Below are 24,900 nucleotides of genomic sequence, written 5' to 3'. Positions count from 1 at the left end.
TCCTATGTACAAGAATATAACTACTGTAATACTGCCTCCTATGTATAAGAATATAACTACTATAATACTGCCTCCTATGTACAAGAATATAGCTACTATAATACTGCCTCCTATGTACAAGAATATAACTACTATAATACTGCCCTCTATGTACAAGACTATAACTACTATAATACTGCCTCCTATGTACAAGAATATAACTACTATAATACTGCCCCTATGTACAAGAATATAACTACTGTAATACTGCCTCCTATGTATAAGAATATAACTACTGTAATACTGCCTCCTATGTACAAGAATATAACTACTATAATACTGCCTCCTATGTATAAGAATATAACTACTGTAATACTGCCTCCTATGTACAAGAATATAACTACTTTAATACTGCCCCCTATGTACAAGAATATAACTACTGTAATACTGTCTCCTATGTATAAGAATATAACTACTGTAATACTGCCTCCTATGTACAAGAATATAACTACTATAATACTGCCCCCTATGTACAAGAATATAACTACTATAATACTGCCCCACTATGTACAAGAATATAACTACTATAATACTGCCCCCTATGTACAAGAATATAACTACTATAATACTGCCCCCTATATACAAGAATATAACTACTGTAATATTGCCTCCTATGTACAAGAATATAACTACTATAATACTGCCCCCTATGTACAAGAATATAACTACTGTAATACTGTCTCCTATGTACAAGAATATAACTACTATAATAGTGCTCCGTATGTAAAAGAATATAACTACTATAATACTGACCTCTATACACAAGAATATAACTACTATAATACTGCCCCCTATGTACAGGAATATAACTACTATAATACTGCTCCTATGTACAAGAATATAACTACTATAATACTGCCCCCTAGGTACAAGGATATAACTACTATAATACTGCCCCCTATGTATAAGAATATAACTACTGTAATACTGCCCCCTATGTACAAGAATATAACTACTATAATACTGTTCCTATGTACAAGAATATAACTACTATAATACTGCTCCTATGTACAAGAATATAACTACTATAATACTGCCCCCTATGTACAAGAATATAACTACTATAATACTGCTCCTATGTACAAGGATATAACTACTATAATACTGCCCCCTATGTATAAGAATATAACTACTGTAATACTGCCCCCTATGTACAAGAATATAACTACTATAATACTGCTCCTATGTACAAGAATATAACTACTATAATACTGCCCCCTATGTACAAGAATATAACTACTATAATACTACCCCCTATGTACAAGAATATAACTACTATAATACTGCCTCCTATGTACAAGAATATAACTACCATAATACTGCCCCCTATATACAAGAATATAACTACTATAATACTGCTGCTATGTACAAGAAAGAAGAAATTTCAATTTTGGAATAATCCTTTTAATAGGTGAACACTAAGTTTAAACTTACTCACCTCAACTGTTACGGTCGTCTTTGCATTACAGTCATCTACGACAGAAAACACTATTTTCTCTGTATTTGGTGACATAACCTTCCAGATCAGCAATCCTGCTGGAGATAAACTTGCCCCATCTGGACCAGACTCTAAGGTGAACATGATTGCAGAACCTTCAGGATCGGAGCCCACAAACTGGTAGATAAAGTTCTCGCTGTAAAACGTCTGCAATCTTTCTGGTAAGGAGTGCAGCTCAGGAGGCTGATTGCCTGAAAGAGAAGGTTTGGGTTCAGAACAAGAAGGTGAAGAGACAGAAACAGAGGCAACAGGGAGACAGAGGAATGACCATGATGACCTATTCTATTTCTTGAACGCATTTACTCCTAATGGTGGTTATTGGACAGTGAGGAACACTTCCATGTTTTGTTATGGGGCCAAAGGTAAGCTTTTGGTGCCCTGGTGCAATCATCATTCTTGCATCAATACAATTACAATAGGACCTTTTATTGGTCTTCAACTTAGGACCACAATACTTTGCAGCAACACTTCACCCAGGAACACGCTGGATAGAAAATCCCTGTTACTCCTTACTGCTATATAGGGAGAGGGGCAGGGCTACTTTAACCACAGGTAAACCATGCATTTGTACCGGGGGCCCCGGCCCCGATACCGCTTTCAACTGTATCCACATTCTCAAGACACGGATACAGTTGAAAGTATTGAGGTGCTTAAAAAATAGTAAACCAAAATTAACACTAAAGGTGGACTTATACATTGTGGAGGAACTGGCCAACTATTTAATATGTAGGGGGTGTCACAATGCTCCCTTATGGCAGGTATCGAGGAAAGGTGAAACCATCTTGTTTTAAATAAGATGCTACCAGAGGTGTCTAGCAGTGTCTTATTCTCTTCACCCTATAGAAAACACGTGGCATTAGGAGGAATACCTGTTAATTGAACAAGCATTAGGCCAACAGTCACTATATGTGAATGGGGAAGTTTAGGGATGGTGTGTCCTTATTTAGCCATCTAGCCTGTTACTTGATGAGTAGTGGTCTTGACTTGGGGGTTTGTAGAACAGGTATTACCTATGGAGGCAGTAATATTTTGGATACTTTCAAGTCATACGATTAAAGAGGTTACCATCTGCCTGGAATGGCTGATAAAATGGAATGATTGATAATATTCACATGTATGGCAAGTGGTCAGTAATTTGTGGTCGATCTTTAACATGGACCATAAATCTAGAGTTTAATGTAAGTTCCATATCTTAAGGGAAATGGTCCTGAAATTGAATGAGCCATCAAACCCTTCAGTGAAAGTTCCACAAAGATCTTACTTTCAGAAATCGACCAGGTTAATTTGGAGACACTCGGCTCACAGAGTAAGCAGGGACTTGTTGGGTTTGTGTCTCCTCCAGCATAACAGAGTCCATCAATGTTACAAGTTTTCTCCTGAAAAAGAATGAAAATGATCTTCACGTTGATGACTGAGCTTAAATATAATTTCCATTAATCAGTCAACGGGGTAATTCAGTCCCACCCAGGGACATCATCAGAACAGCCAAAATTCCAGCAGTTGTCAGGGAGCAGTGACTTCATCCACTCTTCAGGCCAAGTGCTTAGATCACATCCTCAAGGGGGCAATAAAAAGGAAGGCACTGTAACTTGAAATTTTTATTTACAGTAACGTAATAGGATTTTACAATTTGCGGATTAAAACTAATAATTTCTCTATAAACAAGATCCTCATGTGGTGCAGAAATGCAGTCCTAAGCCCTTGCTCACGACCTGAAGGTTGCGAGTTGAATCCCTGCATTGGTTCAGGTAGCCGGCTCAAGATTGACTCAGCCTTCCATCTTTCCGAGATCGGTATAATGAGTACCCAGCTTGGTGGGGGATCGTAAATGAATTACCTAGTAGCGCTGCGGAATAAGTTGGCGCTATACAAATAACAAGATTTATTTTTAAATAAATAAGTTCTACAACTGTATAATAAACTGTGTGGCAATTCCTCACCTTTTTCCAGATCTGTGTGTTCAATGAACAAAAATGTTATTTAACATCACAGACAGTAAAACTGTCATCCTGTAGATAGCTAGTCCTGGTCTCAGCTGAGAAGTAGATACAATGCCAGTATACTCAGTTGGTGGACCAAAAAGTAATGACAGACTTCCTTTAGTTAGCGTCAGTTGCCATAGTACCGGGATCACTTCCAGAGTAAGAGCCAGGGCCCCCCCAGTCAAGCCCACATCCTGACTGATTGGGTTAGAGCAGTGTTTTCCAACCTTTTCAGCCATGGGCCACCCCTGGGAAATGTTCTACCGCATTTACTGCTCCTCTGCTCCCGACACTTTCACTGCAGGGCTGGACGGACATCCATCCTGACCCCCACACATTACACACACAGCTCCACTACATCCATCCTGATCCCCAGACATCGCACACACAGCTCCGCTACATCCATCCTGAGTCCCAGACATTACACACACAGCTCCACTACATCCATCCTGAGTCCCAGACATTACACACACAGCTCCATTACATCTATCCTGATCCCCACATTACACACACAGCTCCGCTACATCCATCTTAATCCCCACATCACACACACAGCTCCACTACATCCATCCTGATCCCCACACATCACACACACAGCTCCACTACATCCATCCTAATCCCCAGACATCACACACACAGCTCTACTACATCCATCCTGATCCCCATACATCACACACACAGCTCCGCTACATCCATCCTGATCCCCATACATCACACACACAGCTCTACTAAATCCATCCTGATCCCCATACATCACACACACAGCTCCGCTACACCCATTCTTATCCCCAGACATCACACACAGCTCCGCTCCATCATCTTCATCCGCACACACACAGCTCCGCTACATCCATCCTGATCCCCACAGCTCCACTCACTCAATCCATCCATCCATCCATCCACCCATCCTGCCCCCCACAGCTCCAACACACACACACAGAACACAGCAGAGTCCTACATTTACTGAGCTCCCTCATGGTCATATGATCCCTGACTCCTCCCACACAGGGTATCACATGACACGACATTATCAGAGGTCCTGGAAGCTTCCAGCTCTGCAGGTCTGTGTCCCCCCACATGACAGGACTGCTGGGGGAGGGTTAACCGGTGCTAGGGGGCAGTGCAGGCTCTGTGAGGGCCTTAGTGCAGACTCCAATAGTAGCTCCTCCACCCGCCGCTGCCAAGTAGTTGCACGCCAGGACCACAGCTGACTGGCTGAGCTGTCACCCCCCTCACTGATAGCACCCATGGCTGGCCTCCCCTCCTGCACACACACCTTGCTCTGCCACCGAGTCAAGGTACAACAGTACCGACGTGATTTCCAGCCAGAGAGCCACAGCACCCCTGGCAGTCTCTCGTGGCACACCGGTTGGGAATCACTGGGTTAGAGGGTGAAAGCAGTGATGCTTCTGAATTTAGCCCCAAACCAAACCGGTCTGTACTCAATTGATCCATGTCCACTAATCCTGAGAGATAAGTTCATGATGTCTACCAGTAGATAGATCTGCCTACAGTTGATTAACCTGATGTTAGATCTTATTCCTTTGATTTAATTCACATAAAAGCTATTAGAATTCCAGTAGATATGTGGCATCATATACGACTTGTGCTTAGAGTGAAAACAGTAGATTTTATAACAAAGAGTAGACATACACCTGTTCTATATAATGTAGAGTAGCCCTTCCGTGCTTCGAGTCTGGCGTTGGCTTCAATTTTAACTTAACTGGACTCAACCTCGAAAAGTAGAAGACTATCCAAAGTGCTTACAAAAGTTACTTTCAAATACACATTAGGGAATTCTATATTAACCTCTTCAGTGGCAGGTTTAGGTAGTCTTCAGCACACTAAAGGGGTTAATAGTGGGCATTCCCTGTGTCAGACCTTTCATTCTTTCTGGAGGACCTGGCACATCTGTGTATTGCATGGAAAATCATTGCTAGTTATGAACAAAATTGTGAAAAGTTCAGTTCAGCTGATTCACTGAAGATCTGTAAAACGTTTGGTTCAGTGTAATTTAATTCAAAGTAACCTGGAAGTTCACCAAAACTCCTAAAACTGGTATATAACACTATTTAACAGCCATAAAAGCCCTGCATAACACTCTGACAGTGTTATACCAGCTTTTATGGCTCCTAGAAAGTATTATACACCAATGTTTAGGACTAGTGTTAAGTGAACCAAACAAGTACAATCCTGTATTGGGTAGAAGCTTGCTAAAGGCTCGGTTCAGGGTGATACTGATTCAAACTTTTAGCAAAGTTGGAACCAAAATAGGGCTCTACTGGTTCGGTTTCAATACTACCCACTGATTACAATGATAACTAGAGTAATACTCCATCCCACCTCCTGGGGCACTGCAGAGAAACACCTGCTATCACATTCCTCCAGAGATTACAGGTGATTATTGAGTGACCCAGTAGTGGGCATCATGTAATTAGCTCATCATTGGGGAAAACAGCTATAACTTACCTTTAACGTACACAGCCCATCTGACAAGGGGTCACAGGTCTGGCAAGCTCCATCATATAATGTCATCGACTTAAAATTACTAAATGCGGCACCATCATTTGAGACCTGTAGATCATAGAGTGGAATGTCAATTACTTTTCAGTGACATGATGACTACAATCTCAAAGCTTTTGGGATAGAAAAATACTAAAACTTGGACATCAATCAATACACAGACACAGAGAGCAGGCATAGGCAGGCAAATACTTCCCCACCATAGATCCCCTGTGGGCCACTGGAACATGAAGATCAAAGCCTGTTCTTTTCTATGAATGAGGGAAACATTCAGACAATTTCATACAATTTCCACCATTAGAATCGCCTAAGACTAGAAAATAAGGCTTTAAGAGCGAGATAAGGGCTAAGTAAAACAATTGCATGGAGAAGAGGAGTCCATTTTCTCAATACAGTTCACCAAAATCACACTAGTAATAATTCTATTTAGTTCCAAAGGCGTATTACTATATTGGGCCAAAACACAGTGCTACAGGTATACACCATGACAATTATAATACCATTCACTGCTATACAGCATGAAAATGATATCACCATACAGTGCTGTATACCATGTCATTAACTAGTGCTAAGCAATTATTGGAATGATCATGTTGGGAGTGATCGGTCCGATTTTCCAAAAATGTTAAATGCCATGAGAATGGTAACGCCATACAGTGCTGTACATCGCGCCTTGACCATTATAACACTATGCAGTGCTGTACACCATGGTAATGATTTTCCCATACACTTCTGTACAATATCAGCATTAACACTATACAGTACTGTACAACATGCTAGTGATAATACTTTATAGTGCTGTACCCCATGATAATGATATTTCCATACCTGCTGTTTACCATGTTAAAGGGTTGTCCAGAGATTGATGGATTCTTCTTAGGATAGGCCATCATTAGTATATTGGCTGGTCTCTGCCGCCTGAGATGCCTGCTGGCTGTTTGCTGGGCTGGTGCATTCATGCACTGTGTTGATGTCTGCAGGAAACAGACAGCTCAGTTCCCACTGCATAGGCCATGCTTGGTATTACAGGCTATTCACTTCAATGGTAATGTTGCATGTAATACCATGCTTGGCCACTACAGTGAGAACAGAGCTTCCTGCTGTCTGCATGAGAGCAGTGGCCTGATGAACAGCTCCACGAAAGTCTTGGGCGGCAGACCCCTGCCAATCTACTATGAATAGCCTATCGTGCTGATAGGCTGTCAATAGTTTACAACTGGATAACCCTTCCAATGATATCACCATACAGTGCACACCATGATAATGTTAATAGCATACAATGCGTAGAATTCTTATTTATTGCACTATTACGGTTCTTTCTTCCTCCCCCCAAAATAACAAATTGAGGCCAATACCTTAACCCTCCACCGTGCAATGGGTTTCTCATCTACAGGATCCATGCCATCAGACTGGGCAACATCTACAGGAATCTGACAGTCAACGGCTCTGGAGTTTGTAAATGTAGCATCTGTAAGTACTGGATCAAGAAGGATCCATTTGCCTCCACTATACTGGGAGCATGGGAAAAATGGAAGCATATAAGGCAGTTAAGTTGGAAAGTACGTAGAGATCATTATTTTGCAGCACAACTGAAAAATACGACATACAAAGACGAAAGAACTCGCTATAAACATCCAAATGATATCCGGGAACCTTCCGGGACTTGAACTTTGAAAAAAAAAACGCTTTTCTTACTAAGGCCGTATTCACATGGCCAACAGCGAATTATGCCCTAGATTCTCGGACAAAACTTGCATCACAGAGCACATGGACGCCGTCCAAGTATTGTGCAATGTGCGGAACTCCACACATTATGTATGCTATTATTGTGCGAGACTCATGCGAAAATAGAACATGCGGCAAATTTTTCAAACTCGGACCATGGGATCATTTCCCATGAGAGTTCTGTCCATCTTGGCCTCGGACAGAGCTCGCGCGAGAATATCTGCCATGTGAATGTGGTCTAAAAGTGTATTTACAATGGAGATTTTCAAGCACAATTTCTGTGCGTTGTGAGATAAAAAAAATATCATTTTACATGGATTTAATTGCATGGTTGATTTTTCTCTCGCACTGAGAGTCAGAGAGAAGAATCGCAGCATGGGGCAATATTTCCCATTATTTTCTTTGCATCTGAAAAGAATAGCATTACATGCGAATGAGATACATTTTTTCTATTTTTTTACCATTGAAACCACATGCAATACACTTTTCTCCCAAAACGCGTCACACTTGTAGCAAATTCGCAGGTTTGCAAATATAATATTTGTCGGAGTTTCTCAGAACAATATTTTACTCGCCCATGTAAATGGCCATTTGATAATGACCCAAAGGCTAGAGCTACAAAGTGACTTTCGCCAAGACACAAGTCATGCAAACAAACATCACTGTGTAGCCCTGCGACCTGGCATTCTCATTGAATTCAATGGGGTCATGGAGCGATTGGGCAAGTTACTGTGTCTACAACCTGCAAGTCACAAAAAGATCGAACCTCAGTGGATCCCATAAATCTGGACATTCTCATAGGAATGTTACTGGAAGATTTAAGGTTTTCTCTTAAATAATCACTGTAGCTTCCACAATGCAATAAAAAGTACAAGCTCTGAACAGACCCTGAACAAGCAGGGGCCAGTGACATGCTACCATATTTCAACCACGTTTTTGCATCCATAATATAGACATGTGTCCTGGTCTAACTGGAGGTCTTCTGACCCAAACTCAGAACATCATAGGAATCCATGATATTTGGAGTTCAACAGCCCATCCTTCTATTCCCTAATATTGCCAGTCAGACGGAAACTTAGGCAGCCCCCCATGCACATTAGATGGATTCCTGTCCTTCAGAAATCTCTGGATAGAAATTCACAATTTGTCAGTCTTCAGAGCAGAAAGCCACAAGAATCCACTGCTGGTTCCAAATGTGTATAGAGTTTGTCCTGGAGATTTATAATTTATGACTCATCTTTACAATGGTCATTGTCTAGTCAGCTGATGAGGAAAAAGCCAACTTTCCAAGAATTTTGTGTTGTAGCTAATGTAGCTCAGCTAAGCTACAACACAAATAAATACAAGTTAAATGAACTCAGAAAGAGGATGGGAAGAATCCAATGTTTGGATTTTCTTAAGGACAGAAATGTCCAAGAAGGTTGGGAAAGATTGCGAAATGAGATTCTCAGCACAATCATTGACAATCCCTAAAAGAAGGCAGAATGGGAAGCATTTAAAGAGACGAGGATGGATGAACACAGAACTTGCACACATGTTAAAAAAGAAGGAAAATATGTTTATCAAATGGAAAAAGGGGGGAATATCTAAAGAAGAATATAATGTGGCCTGCAGAAACTGTAGGGCAAGTGTCAGAAAAGCTAAAGCTAATAATGAATTGAGGCTTGCAACAGAGACCAAAAGCAATAAAAAAGGATTTTGGGGGCATAGCAAAAGAAAAGTCAAATAAGCTATTGGATGCTTACAGGATGAAAATGGATGAAAATGGTAAATTGGTTAAGAATGATGTTGAGAAGGCCGAACTTTTAAATTCCTATTTTGTATCTGTTTTCTCTCAGAAAGTAGATGTAACATCAACTGATCTTCCCTGTGCTATGGGGGGGGGGGGGGGGGGGGGAAGAATGCAAGCTATCTGTAAGCAGAGAGTTGGTGAGGGAACACTTAGCTAACTTACATGAATTCAAGTCCCAAGGTCCAGATGAATTGCATCCTAGGATACTAAAGGAAGCAGCAGAGGTAATTGCTGAACCACTTGCCATAATCCTTGAAAATTCCTGGAGAACAGGGGAAGTCCTAGAAGATTGGAAAAGGGCAAATGTTGTCCCTATCTTCAAAAAAGGGAAGAAGGTGGATCCAGGAAACTACAGGCCTGTGAGCCTGACCTCTATACCGGGAAAGATCTTTGAACAAATTATTAAACAGCATGTATGCAAGTACTTGGATGAGAATGCAGTAATGAACCAGAGCCAGCATGGGCTTGTAACAAACTAGTCATGACAGACGAATCTAATTGTCTTCTATGACAGAATCACCAACTGGGTTGATCAGAGAAATGCAGTGGATATAGTATATCTTGATTTTAGTAAAGCATTTACTAAAGTATCTCATACTATACCTATCGAAAAAATGACCAAATATGGGATTGACAAGGCAACTGTTAGGTGGATTCACAACTGGCTGAGCGATCGTACTCAAAGAGTGGTCATAAATGGCTGCACATCCAAGTGGAAAAATGTATCAAGTGGAGTACTACAAGGCTCTGTCCTTGGCCCAGTGTTGCTCAACATTTTTATAAATGATCTGGAGGAGGGAATTGATGGAAAACTGATGAAATTTGCCAATGACACAAAGGTGGGAGGGATAGCTAACACTAGGGAAGACAGTGTATTCAAAATGATCTAGAAAAACTTGAACAGAATGGTATTTCAGGCGAGTAACAGAATGTTATTTAACAAGGAAAAATGCAAAGTCCTACATCTGGGGAAGAAAAAGGAAAAAAGCAAATACAGAATGGGAGGAATTGGGCTAAGCAGCAACACATGTGAAAAAGACTTGGGTATACTAATAGATCATAGACTGAACATGAGTAAACAATGTGATGCAGCAGCCAAAAAGGCAAACACAATTCTGGAATGTATTAAGAGAAGCATAGGGTCTAGATCACATGAGGTAATTATGCCCCTTTACTCTTCCTTAGTCAGACCTCATCTGGAATACTGTGTCCAGTATTGGGCACCCCACTTTAAAAAAGACATAGATGAACTGGAGTAAGTTCAGAGAAGAGTTACCAAGATGGTGAGCGGTATGCAAATCATGTCATATGAGGAACGGTTAAAGGATCTAGGAATGTTTAGCTTGCAAAAAAGAAGGCTGAGAGGAGACTTAATAGCGGTCTACAAATATCTGAAGGGCTGTCACAGTGCAGAGGGATCAGCCCTATTCTCATCCGCACAAGGAAAGACTAGAAGCAATGGGATGAATCCGACAGGGAGGAGACACAAATTAGATATTAGAAAATCTTTCTGACAGTGAGGGTAATCAATGAGTGGAACAGGTTACCACGGGAGGTGGTGAGTTCTCCTTCAATGGAAGTGTTCAAACAAAGGCTGGACAAATATCTGTTTGGGATGATTTAGTGAATCCTGCATTGAGCAGGGGTTTGGACCCAATGAACCTGGAGGTCCCTTCCAACTCAACCATTCTATGATTCTATGATTTATAAAGTAACTCCTACATATACATTGAATAACAATGTGTTGGGTTTGGATTTATAAAGTGACAGATTACTTATGTCTGTGTCCACTTAAAATGAGATATCCTCTCTGATTAAACAACACTGACTCTATGAAACTGCCTTGAAGCTTCTTGGACACTTCGTTAGAGTACACAAAATGCTAAAACAGGTACAGTTACCCAAAGACTGACATATGATAGTATAACTTCACGGCTCACTAGTATAAAGTCAAACTCCCACAATTTACATACCTGTTGCTTTGTAAATTCACATTTGAGACTCTCTAACTCCTTGAAGCCCAGACCGAATACTCTTACAGATGTGCAGTCATACTTGCGCACGTCACAAAGCCCAAAATTTTCAAGCTCTGAAATTTCAGGCACCTGGTCTTTACAAGAGTAACAAGAGAATAAGTGATCGATACATTGTTACAGACCCGCATGAACATACACGTGGTGACCAAACTTACCAGACAAAATGCTACAGTCATAAGAGCTATAACCATTGAAGCAAGAACAGCCCCATTCCATACACTGCCCATTGGAGCTACAGAGGTTGGGGCATCTTAGTTCTAAGATAATCTTCTCAATGGGGATCTGCAAGTTCCTTGCTTGGATATGTCTTAAATCCAATAGTTTCCTTTCACACTCATTCTCCAGGAGGGCTAAACCAGCTTCGGTCCATCCTAGGTCATCCTTTAATAATATATCAGTAATGCACATGTCAATCACATCCATGAGACGTTTCTCCAAGAATCCAGCACACAGTTTCCCGATACTGGAGTTAAACACCGCTTGTTGGCAAACTGCTGAAGCGTATGAATGAGTCAACCCTGATGGAGTAGGCCAAGAAGGCAGAATCTGAGGAGGGGCGTCTGTGGAGTGGTCCTCAGGGAAGAAGTAGCTGAATCCTTCCAAGTCTGTTTGGCTTAGACTCTGATAAGGGAACATTGAGAGATCTTCATAATAACTTTGACGTTTAGCCCGATTCTTTGTAACGTTCTCTTTGTTTAGGCTTCTATAGCTCCCTACATGTTGAGGTGGCCTCCTTGAGATGATATTTCTCCTCGATATATTCTTGAAATCTATAGAGTTGCTAGGTATTCCTTGGAACCCAACCTCTGCGGATAATGGACGATACTCTTGGAGGTTGTCCACAGAGCGCTTTCTTAGATCCCGACTGGTATCGGTTGAGAACATGTACTCATTAGTGACATCCAAAACTGGAATTAATGTGAGAAACCTTGCATCCTTTTTCTCTATGCAGGTGAGGACATCCTGTGGAGAAGTGCTGAGAAGAAGTGTATTTGGTGACTCTTGTGGAAGGTTTGTCTCTGTGGTAGATGCACAACTGCAGTACTTAGTCTTCTTAATGTTCTGGGAAAGGGAAGCTGGTCTTTCATCAAATAAACTTTTTCCTGCAGGAATCCTAAAATACAATGTTTAAGACGTTAAATCAATTAAAAAATGTACCAGCTAGAAAGATCATGTTAAAGAGGTTGTTGATTTTGGTCAATCCCTACTTGTAGGAAGGTTTCTTGACAATCAGCTGATCACCAAGTGTCCTCCTGCTGGGACCCCTAGCTGTAATCTGTTGGAAAACCTATCAGTAAATGTTAAATTTCCCTGCAGCGCCATCACAGGAGAAATGACGTATTACACAGTGTCCATTCAAATCAATGGCTTGTCTGTGTAATAGGGTACAGGTCGTGAGTCGCCCTTTATAATTGCTCTTTACCTTGGTTAAGGGGTGATGATCCTGAACAGAAAGACATTTCTATCAGCTCAAAATTTACTAATAGGGTGCATTAAAATGTGTTTCCGGGTTTTCTAAATTGTGCAAACTCTCTAATTTACTTTGTCTAAGAGCTGTTGTGGGTTTAAACACTGCATCTTGCAATTGCGATGGAGTAATAAAGCATGCTTATATGTTTCACCCTAAATGCTGTCACAGATATATTTCTGCACTCAATTAGTAATGTATGTATGCAGTGAATCTACCAGCAGAATATTGAGTGCAGCTCTGGAGTATAATACAGGATGTGTATGCACATGTAATGTAGAAGAGCTTTGTCCGTGGCGTGCATGTCATGTAGCAGAACTGTGTCTGTGACTCGCATGTCATGTAGCAGAGCTGTGTTTCTGACGCACGTGTAATGTAGGAGAGATGTGTCTGTGACGTGCATGTCATGTAGCAGAGCTGTGTCTTTGACGAATCATGTCATGTAGCAAAGCTGTGTCTGTGACATGCATGTCATATAGCAAAGCTGTGTTTGTCAGGAGCATGGCATGTAGCACAGCTGTGTGTGTCTATCACACACCTATGTACCAGAGTTATGTGTGTGCATGTGCATGTAGCGGAGCTGTGTGGTGCATTGCGCCACCATAAACACTGGTACTATAGTTTTCTAATAATTACTAGCTTATTTTATATGTATCTGCTTTTTTTTTTAAAAAAGTCTTTTTTACTAAGATTGTTTGGAGCTGCTCCAATACTTAGAAATGTATACACCCAATAATCAGCCTTAAGAAAAACCATCATTAGGTTCATACTGTGAAATCCACAAGCAGCAGGAAGTCAGGACTGACACCCTCATTATCCTGTAACACTGTGGCATTTCAGAAGAAACATAATTGAAAGAGTAGCTTCACTTTCAACTAACTTTTGATATGTCAGAGACATGTCAACAGTATTGATCAGTAGGGGGTCCCACTGCTGAAACCCCCACTGATCACTAGAACAAGGGTGCTGCAGTGCTCACGCCAGTTTGTTCCTCCTTGGCTATCCTCTATGAAGCAATCTTCAGCTGCCGGGAGAAGCCAAAAGCAGCAAAGACAGCCAAGGGGTAACAGTGCTGGGGTGAGCATTGCAGCCCCCTCGTTCTAGTGATCAGTGGGATTCTCAGCAGCAGGACCCTCACTGATCAATACTTTTGACATGTCTCTATGATATGTCAAAGTTAGTTGAAAGTGTAGTTCTGCTTTAAAAATCTGCCAGGAAAGAGAAGAATCGTGGAGGGTGAGGACCCTCTGGCTTCTCCCTGTCCAGATCAGCTAGATTGACAAGTCTCTCCCCGTTTGTGTAAAGGGAGATACCTATCAAACTAGCCGATCCAGGTGGTTAGACGTTGGCATGGCCTCTGTGACTCTTCCCTCCACACATTTTAAAAAGTATGTTTCTTCTAAAAAGCTGCAGCATTTCAGAATGAAACATTTAACCCTGTAATGAGGGGGCTTGTTCTGACTTCCTTCAGCCTATGGTGAGAGCAGTTTGAACGTAGTGGCAGCTTCCCTTAAAATGAGCCTCTTACTTCCACTCATTGATGAAATAAAGGCGTCCATGTGACGTCTCTTCCAGCTGGACTCCTTTTTTGTCATGAAAATCATTGTTTGCATTTCCATCAAACGTTCCACAAAGTCCCAGCGTGTTCTCGAAGTCATAGTTGGATGCTCTGAGTGTTAGACTTATCCCCCAGTCATTGACATCTGCCCGGATGAAAGCTCCAGATGAGAATGAAATCTGCAACCAAAAAGTTGTGTATTTAGGATTTAAGTTTGTGATTATGCTCACCACTTCTCTATATTTGTACCTTAGGTAAAATGAGGTTGTGCCTTAGGGCTTGGAACACAGAATGTCATAACCCTGTTTGGGGATTCTGATTAATAGATGTAGGCCCTCTGATTGGGATCCTCATCTCTTAGCCAGAGTGGAGAGTGGTTACAAGGAGTATCTCTTGCTCTGGAGGACCTGCCCTGTCCTGCATTACACGGACCAGCCAATGAATGAAAACTGTATTATACTTCATTTCCTATGTTGCACTGCAAAGATATTAAACATTTACTCGCAGGTTTCCCTATAGATCACAGTTGATCGCTGGAGGTTCCAGTAGGAGGGGACACTTTGTAATCAGCCTATTGTCATGAGACCCTTCTAAGAAGTAGAGATGGTCTAAGGTGAAGAACCATACCTGAACCTAGGACAGATGTGGAGTTTGAGGGCATGTATGTCTTAAGGTACCTTTACATGGGACCGATTATCATCTGAATAATTGCTAGTCATCCGGTGTACATGCAGCCACTGACAAGATACTGAGTGATAATTCGCTCACTAGTTGCTCATTTTCAGCTCACCTAAAAAATAGTCGTTGGTTGATCAAAAGTTGTCTGCAGTAAAGTCACAATCATTCGCATTTGAACAAATTGGAACAATTCTGCATGGAGAATTCCCCGTATGAATGATAACTCAGCAAATAACTATCGAAAAAACATTGCTCTGTGTAAAACCAAATTAATGATTGTCATTCGTACTCGTCAACGACTTGTATGAGCGACTATTTGGGTGAAAATCGCCTTGTGTAAAGGTAGCTTTAATCTGAAATGTGGCGGCGCTTTAGAATAAACACACTTTGAAGATTCACTCTGAACGGAGCTTGGAGACATGGTGGCGGTGTCACGCCAGCCTATTCCTGCTGGCATTATCTAGAGCACACATGTCAAACACAAGGCCCGCAGGTCGAATCCGACCCACCATCTCATTTTATGTGGTCTGATGGCTGTGCAGCAATCTAAGGACTCCTGCACACTGGCCAGAGTGATATCGGGCCATGATATCGCTCTCACAATCCTTCTGAAACCCCTGAATGCGAGGCGATTTCACAGGGAAACAGCCTTGTATCACAGCAGAGCTTAAGGAATCCCCTGCTGCAGCTGTCACAGCCATGGCAGGAGATAGCGATCTTCTCCCATTGTTTTCAATGGGGTCTGGCGCTGCTGTGGAATTCCCTGGATGCGATGTGTTTTCATTTGAAAACAACCTCAGATCCCTGCTGGGGTTTCCTTCATCTCCGCTGCGGCTGTCACAGCTGCAACAGGAGATAGCAGTGTTCTGCAACGTTTTCAATGGGGCCAGTGGCAGCAGCGCCAGCCCCATTGAAATCAATGGGAGAAGATCACTGGAGGAATCTCCCGCTGCAGCTGTCGCAGCTGCAGCAGGAAACGTGATGCTCTCACATTTGTGTCAATGGGGTCGGCACTGCTGCTGCCGGCCCAATTGAAAACAATGGGCGATATCGCCAAAAGACAACATGATGTGATTTGTTTTCTGCATCGCAACGCGGTGCTATGCAGGAAAACATCGCAGATGTGTATGCACCCATTCAAAAGAAAGGGTTTCATATTTGTGCGCCTCGCCATGCACAAATCTCGCACGATTCTATTGGCAGAGTGAAGGTACCCTAACAGGCAACCCATTCATCAGCGGCGGCCAGCGGTCCAGCGGCAGCAATGCAGAGCCTGTAACCGCTGACTTCTTAACCCTGGTGCTGCGCGCGCCATCCTGTATGCAGCACAGATGCTGAGGTGAGAGGTCAATGGTCACAAGCTCAAAAGTGACTGCCACCGTCAGAACAGAGCTACAGCCTGAGTGAGTGCAATGCCTGTTGGGATACTGTCTGGCCAGAGGCCAATAGGGGGGGGGGGTCACTATTATTACTTGGACTACTATGGGGGTCACTTTTCTACTACTGTGGCCAATATAGGAGAAATAATTACTACTGCACCCACCATGGGGGGGGGGGGGGGTACTATTCCTACTGGGACCACTAATATAGGGGGCACTTACTAAAGAGGCCAATGTGGGGTTACTATTACTACTGGGGCCACTACAATGGACCCTATTACTCCTGGGGCCACTATGGGAATCACTATTACTACTGGGGCCACTATGTGACAACTGTGACTTCTGGGGCCATTATGGGGGTTACTATTACTACTGGGCCCACTATAGGAGCACTATGACTACTGAGACCATTATGGGGATCACTATTACTACTCGGACGACTATAGGAGAACTATGATTACTGGGGCCATTATGGGGATCACTATTACCACTGGGGTCACTATGGGGACCTTATAACTACTGGGGCCACTATGGGGAACCCTGTTACCACTTGGGCCACTATGGGGTTCACTATTACTATACAGTCTTACAATTAGAATTGGCCCTTTGAAGGCACCCATAAGGCTGATGTGAACCTCGGTGAGAATAAGTTTGACACCCCTGATCTAGAGTGACAACGCTCTCCTTATACACAAACATGAATAGTGCTGCCACTCTAGATGATCCAGGCATGGAGAGGTCAGCGTGGTTCTGCCATGACTCAGTGTCATTCTGAGGGAATTGTCAAAATATGTTTATTGTGAAACCCTTGAGCATTTCAGAATAAGACAAACATGACCAGAATGTGCACATTAGTCCCGAGCTCAAGACCCTTGTGGTTTGGGCAGCATGAACCTGGTGACAAGTTTTCCTTTAAATAGATTTTGTCACCAGGTTCATGAGGTTTGACTTAAAGCTGAGCTCCGAGTCGTGGAGGTGGGCCATGCCAGCTTCTCCCTGTCCGCATCATACAGACTGACAGCTCTCTCTCTTCTTGGTATAAGGATAGAGCTGTCACTCAGTATGCTGCGGGTGGGAAGAGGTTGGAATGGCCTACCTCCATAAGATTGAGCTCAAATTTCTGAACCCGGTGATAGGAACTTTTCACTACCGAACACCTATTAAAATACAGACAAGTGAGTACCCCACAGTGTGAGACCCTAAGGGTATGCTCAGATGGTGGAATCTGATGTGGATTTGATCTGATGGAAAAATTTGCATTTGATTTTGCCATCTGAAAAATTTGCATTTGATTTTGCCATCCGAACATACGCTAATATGGTTTTATTAGTAGGAATATCTACACCCACTAAACAGCCCACCAAATACCAAATAGGAATGCTGATCTTGTGATCCCTGCTGTGACTTAAGAGAACCAGGAAGGGCTTTCTTTCTGAAGGACCAGAGACTTCATGTCTAAGCACCAATTGACACGGGCCAATTAATTGTTCAAATTCCCATGATCACTCAGTGTAAATGCATACGTCGGTTTAATGATGAATGAGAATTTATTCGCTTGTCATACTTCATTCAGTTTTTGCATACATAAAAACTGAACAATGATCAGTCCATATAAACAGGCAGTTGTTCATCTATAAATGGAGGCCGGCAGTGCGGATCGATCCCCGGCCCACTCCACCTCCATTCAATGAATGCTGATCGTTCCTGTGTAAAAGCACAGGAACGATTATGGCTGGGATGATGTCCCTTGTAAAATGGGCCCTAAAGGGTGCCGAGAAGAGAGATGCTTTTTGTAGACACTATCTGATGGAGTTTTTGAATGAAAACCCCACCAATTAACTGAGAATTTCCTAATGAGGTAATATGCTTTCTCTTCTCAAACCAGACAACCCCTTTAATTTTCTAGGAGACTTCAGTCTTCATGGAATAAATACCAAGTAGCATAAGCAACAATAAGACTGAGTAATGTGTATCCATTGCTTCAGCTTTGCCTGCCACTCTACTATGTGCACGGAGTATGTACCGAGTTATGTGAAGTCCCCATGACTCAATACTATAAAGTTGTACCCCTTTAGTGGCATATCTGGTGCATTTGCCATAAAAGTCCCAGCAGGGAATACCCCTTTATGAAGAACACTCTAGAGTATAGGGGCAGCATGAGAGAAGTCCTGCATATGTGAGAGGAGATTATGAGAAGGCAGAGAGGTTAGAAGAATATTATTGGTTGGAACTAGAGATGAGCGATAAGTCAGTTACTCGTGCGAGCCTCGCTCTTCTCTAGTAACTGCATTCTTGTCTAAGCATGCTTGGGGGGAGGGGGGGGATAGCGATGGAGAGAGTGAGAGAGATCTCTCTCCCCTCCCCCCCCAGCTACCCCCCGCTCACCCCCGCCGCCCCTTCCGAGCACGCTCGGACAAGAATGCAGTTACTCGAGAAGAGCGAGGCTCGCTCGATTAACTGACTTATCCGAGCGTGCTCGCTCATCTCTAGTTGGAACCAAATGAATTTAATACCAGAGTTCTTGCCCCTCAGCTATCTCCACAGTCCCACTGAAATCGTTAGCGCTCTTGCACAACCAGCACTCCATTGAGTCTCCTCTTGACAATAACAAGTGAGGAGGACAGAGGACATCCATTCTGGAGATCGGTGGGGTAAGACCCCCAGCAATCAACAAGTTGTCTCCTATCCTGCAGAGAGGGGACGATTTATAATCTTGGTCGAACTCCTTTAAGAGTCTTTCTTGTAACATATTGTAATATATTGTAATCTGCGCCATTACTAATCCCCTAAACATCCTTGACCAGTGAAATGTAATTTTACACACAGTGAACAGATGTATCCTTTCAAGCATGATTTAATACAATACATTTGGCCTGGAAAGCTAAATGTGTGACTCAAGTGATCCCCTATCCAATACTAACCTTACAATAGCATTACATTATTGGCAGTGAATGGCTCACACGTTTCAGACAATGGGTTACAGTATTGCAACAAGAAAGTTGAGAGCAGAAGCTTCTCCTATGTGACTCGGATACATTTGCTACAATGTAAATATTAGAACTGTGCTGGCCTCTCTCTCTCTCATGCAATTTCCAATAAGTATCTTTACTGTGACCATCTGAAAACATCTGTTTTCTGGCGAGTAAATTCATACTTTCCCACAGGCCATTGAGTTAACCTCTAATCGGCAGAAGACGTAAATCACATTTCAATGTCTCACTTTTCCCTACAGCCATAAAACTGGTAACAAATCAAGTAACAATTCTGAAGTTTTTGGTGGCCATTATATGGATGGTTAAAGAAGGGGAAGTAAAGCCTAAGACCCATAGAGGAACATATGGTGTCGAGTGGGTGATAATTGTTTACATGAACCTTATAGAAAATATATGTATCTTTGGTGGACTGGATTATTAACATACATGGTTAATTACATGATAATTTGATAATGTAATTCAGCTTTGATTGACGGCTGATGGCCTCTCTGATTACATCCCTGATCACTGGACATATTGTAATCTGAAGATTTCCATTAATGTCAGTCTGATTTGGAGATTTCTTGGCTTCTCGTAATGAGATACTTTAATGAAGATGGGTCACCTATAGTGATGAGTGAACTTTTTTCTGGTTTGCTGTACTTTTGCAAAACGTTTGGTTTGGTCTGAATGGATTCGAACTTAGCTGGAAGTTCACCAAACCCCTTAAAACGTTGAACAACAATGCCAAAGAGCCATAAAAGCCCAGGTGAAAAAATCTAATAGGGTAGGAGAGGAAATTCTAGAGGATGAGCCATCTTGGGAGAAGTCCTGTGTGTATGAGAGGAGATTATGAGAGAGCAGAAAGATCAGTTGGGAGAGTATGCTTGGTGGAGGTCTGAAATACATGGAGTTTTAGGCAGTTTTGAAGAGGTGGAGTTATGAAAGGTGATTGTAAGAGACATGGAGCAGAGAGGTCAGTTAGGGGATTGTATTACATCGAGGCCTGAAGTCAAAGTCATACGAATAAAATGTTTTTGAAGAGGAGGGATTCTAAAGTAATGTGTTAGATGTCATACTTGCAGCTGCCATCTTGGCCCACCTTATTGGCCGCAGTGCAAACTCTCCTCCTGTTTGTGTCAGGTGCTGTTGTCTATCCCTCTGTCAGTCTCCACCACCGGAAGGACGCATGTGCACACACGCCTGCAGTATGAAATTGTAAGTATGCATCCTGTCATTCTTTCCCCATTCAATCCCCGAGCACCTCTAGTTCTATCAAGCACCTTCCATCTAAGAAAGGTGTCTTATTTTTGGTTTCTCTAGTCCAGTTCAAAGTTCTACTAATTCATTTCTGAAGAATAGACACAACTTGAGAGAAGTCCTATGTACAAAGGAGGATCCGAGCAGGAGCAGAAAGGTTAGGGGGATATTTTTGGTTGAAGCCTGACATGTATGGGCACAACTGCTAAGTTTAAGGGGCAATGCAAAAAAAATGAATATGATTTTCTTCATTTGAAGACAGCAGATGAGGAATAGTTGAATTAATGAGCCTTCAAGCAGTGCCATGATGGATTTTAGAGCGGAGCCTCTGGGTAGTGGAAGGTTATAGCACTCACATTGCATTCTCATCAATATAATACAGAATCATTGTAACATCAAAGTAAACCCAAAGCTGGATACATTGTCTCTTGAAATACATACCGTCATCTTCCTCCCGTGATAAGATTCAGTTATCCTAAAGGTAGGCTCTGATGATTCTTGAGTCTTAACAGTAAGATGAGGTTGAGACTCGAGGAGCTGACCACTGCACATGTCAAAAATGATAATATCGCCTCCTTCCTTGACTACAAAACCACAATTACACGAAGCTGGGTGGTCAGACTCATCGATCCCACAGTCCCATTGCCGGACGTGGACTTCAAAGTCACGCAATGCACTTTTATACAGCACAAAGGTTCCAGTGTTAAAATTATCATAATATCTGCAAAGAGATATGCAAGTTGTGTTAACCTGTCCAACTTCAGTGGTCCATACTTCCCAAGCCCCTGCCCGGTTCCCTCTCAGATTGCAGTTGATCGCTGAAGGCTCCAGCAGTGCGACATCCTTAGGGACCTTTCATACAGGAATATTTCCCAACACATCTAGGTGCCCTAGATGTGTAGGGAGAAACAATACCTTATGGACCTTTCACACAGGATGGAATATTCTGCAACAGCACTGTGGAATACGCCCTCCAGCGGAATATACAGGCCCAAAATCTGCAGTGCTAACTGTGGATTTTGATGCAGAATTGCTTCAAGGATTCTGCTATTTCCAATTCCACACTGAAATCTGCACATTTAACCGTTTCCAATCCACTGTCTGACTTCTGAAGACATTCTGATTGAAGGCTGTACAGCTCCGATGTCAAAAGACATCCAGCAGGGTGTTCTTACTGTAGATTACTGGCCGCTATGTTGTCAGGGGGCCTCTCCACCATGTCCCATACCACAGTACTGGCTCTAGCCAGCAGATGGCGCCATTGTATAATGGCAGAAAGAGAAAGCCCCCTAGGAAACCGTGAATCCAAAATTGGACTGCAAAGGGTTAAGCATCATAAGGATCATGGAGTAAACTTTACAGGGTACCTAGGCACATTTCATAGTCAATTACTAAAGAGCTCGTTCACATCAGCACTTTTGGATTCCATTTTCCTGCTCCATTTTGGTACCAGAAAATCGGCACTTAGTGGCTGAATGAAACTGTCAGGTGATGGAACTGAATGGCACTGAACAGACCTCCTGACTATAATGGGGGCCATTCGGTTTCCATTTAGCTGGCATTTTACAGGACAAAGTAGTGCTGCATGCTAATGTGAGTTCATTCAGTTTTTTAATGGAATTCGGGGATGGAGGTTCCAAATGACATCTCCAACGCTGATGTGAACAGGCCCTAAGTCTCTATTACTTGTGCAGCTCATAATCTAATTTCAGTGCAACATACCGTATACACTTAGAAAGCAGAGACATGCAAGAGGGCTTCGATCATGTTACTGTATGCAGCCCACAGATGTTTGGTAAAACACTAAAGGGGTAATCCAGTTGAAAACTATTGATGACCTACCCTCAAGGGTCTGTTGCCAGGCACCCTCGCCATCATATAGCTGGGCCTGTGTACCTGTACACTAAGCTGATTTTTGCAGGATGCAGACAGCTCCGTTCACACTGCGGTGGCTAGACTTGGTATTGCAGGCCCAGCTTGCATTGAAGTGAATGGGAAACAGCAGATCGGCAAGGATCCTGGCTAGCAGACCCCCACCTATCTATTATTGATGGCCTACCCCGCTGATAGGTCATCAATAATTTACATTTGGACAGCCCCTTTAATAGAGCCAATGTGGGAAGTCAACCAGCAATTAAAATTGGTCAAGAAATACACACATGCAACATAGCAGAACAGAGACATATAGCATATTACCTGCCATCAAATGTGATGATATGGGGGTCAGTAAATGAGTAGCAGTAAGCAGTAGGGATGTCTTTTACTGTGATCTAAATAGAGAATATAAACATGTTATCCCAATTACAGTTGATGACCCATTTTTCATACATCGAGCTCTCAAAAGATTCGGGTGCCGGCAGGGAAGAGCAGTGAGTTGCACGAGTGAGCAGGGAGGAGCGGGGTGGAGAGAGTGAGAGAGAGCCCTCCCCTCCATTCCTCTCCGCTCTCCCCGCCCCCCTCCAGCACCTGAATCTTTAGAGACGAGCGGGCAGGTACTCGCATAAGGCACTACTCGCTCCAGTAGTTTGCGTTAGCGAGTACGCTCGCTCATCTCTAGTCTACATATTTGAATTATTGGGACCCCCTTTAAATATAGAAAAAAAGTTTTGTAAATAGATAGTAGCACCTGTATGGGGTCTGGCACATAACCGTTCCACAGGAAATTGGTGCTAACTATGGGGTCAACTTCAATACTGGTCACTGTGTCCCCATCCGTTGCAAAGTCCATCACTGCTGTATAATAGAGGTTGGCCTGACCGCATGTTCCATTTTGGCAGCTCGACTGTAGAAGATTCACTTCACAAGAGGAAAGGGTCAAATCTGAGTCATGCTTCTCTTCAACTGTTAAGAACAAAATCATAGGAGGTTTCCAAATTTGCTACATTATAGCCAAAATCATTGCTCATCATAAAGCAGAAGCCAAGAGAAACACTAATCAGTAAGTACTGACACCAAATATTCTCCAGCCAGGCTCTACTCCTGTAAATATTTTTATTGCTTTAATACATTTTATAATATATCAAAATTTGTAATGGTGTAATCATCCAGCCAAAGCAGAAGCAACCATTGGATGAGCTGAAGAATGGTGCTATTCAGCAGAATATGAAGCACCGCCAATTAGTTATCGAAGTTTTTATGTTTATATCCATATTTTGGGCAGTGTTATAGTAGTTATATTCTTGTACATAAGGAGCAGTATTATAGTAGTTATATTCTTGTACATAGCAGGCAGTATTGTAGTAGTAATATTCTTGTACATAGGAGCAGTATTATAGTAGTTATATTCTTGTACATAGGGAGCAGTATTATAGTAGTTATATTCTTGTACATAGGAGGCAGTATTATAGTAGTGATATTCTTGTACATAGCAGATAGTATTATAGTAGTTATATTCTTGTACATAGGAGCAGTATTATAGTAGTTATATTCTTGTACATAGGAGGCAGTATTATAGTAGTTATATTCTTGTACATAGGGGGCAGTATTATAGTAGTTATATTCTTGTACATAGCAGGCAGTATTGTAGTAGTAATATTCTTGTACATAGGAGCAGTATTATAGTAGTTATATTCTTGTACATAGGGAGCAGTATTATAGTAGTTATATTCTTGTACATAGGAGGCAGTATTATAGTAGTTATATTCTTGTACATAGGAGCAGTATTATAGTAGTTATATTCTTGTACATAGGGGCAGTATTATAGTAGTTATATTCTTGTACATAGGAGGCAGTATTATAGTAGTTATATTCTTGTACACAGGGAGCAGTATTATAGTAGTTATATTCTTGCACATAGGGGGCAGTATTATAGTAGTTATATTTTTGTACATAGGGGCAGTATTAAAGTAGTTATATTCTTGTAAATAGGAGGCAGTATTATAGTAGTTATATTCTTGTACATGGGGCAAGTATTATAGTAGTTATATTCTTGTATATAAGGGCAGTATTATAGTAGTTATATTCTTGTATATAGGCAGTATTATAGTAGTT

General features: G+C 42.1%; 1 protein-coding gene across 2 annotated transcripts in view; it reads right to left on the bottom strand.

Annotated features, from left to right (window-relative positions):
* VWDE (von Willebrand factor D and EGF domains) overlaps positions 1–24,900 on the bottom strand; it is a 109,004-nt gene that overhangs the window by 32,376 nt on the left and 51,728 nt on the right. For both annotated transcript variants that reach the window (XM_066585507.1, XM_066585508.1), the window contains 10 exons: positions 23,537–23,751; positions 23,107–23,180; positions 21,352–21,631; positions 14,592–14,800; positions 11,751–12,709; positions 11,533–11,669; positions 7,398–7,553; positions 5,989–6,093; positions 2,799–2,913; positions 1,478–1,728 (listed from right to left, as the gene is read on the bottom strand). In XM_066585507.1, the coding sequence (XP_066441604.1) occupies positions 1,478–1,728; positions 2,799–2,913; positions 5,989–6,093; positions 7,398–7,553; positions 11,533–11,669; positions 11,751–12,709; positions 14,592–14,800; positions 21,352–21,631; positions 23,107–23,180; positions 23,537–23,751 (2,501 nt within the window). The remainder of the gene's footprint in view (positions 1–1,477; positions 1,729–2,798; positions 2,914–5,988; positions 6,094–7,397; positions 7,554–11,532; positions 11,670–11,750; positions 12,710–14,591; positions 14,801–21,351; positions 21,632–23,106; positions 23,181–23,536; positions 23,752–24,900) is intronic.

This window comes from Eleutherodactylus coqui, chromosome 12 (assembly GCF_035609145.1).
Source record: "Eleutherodactylus coqui strain aEleCoq1 chromosome 12, aEleCoq1.hap1, whole genome shotgun sequence".
NCBI lineage: Eukaryota > Metazoa > Chordata > Amphibia > Anura > Eleutherodactylidae > Eleutherodactylus > Eleutherodactylus coqui.
This window is presented reverse-complemented; position numbering and strand designations above follow the sequence as displayed.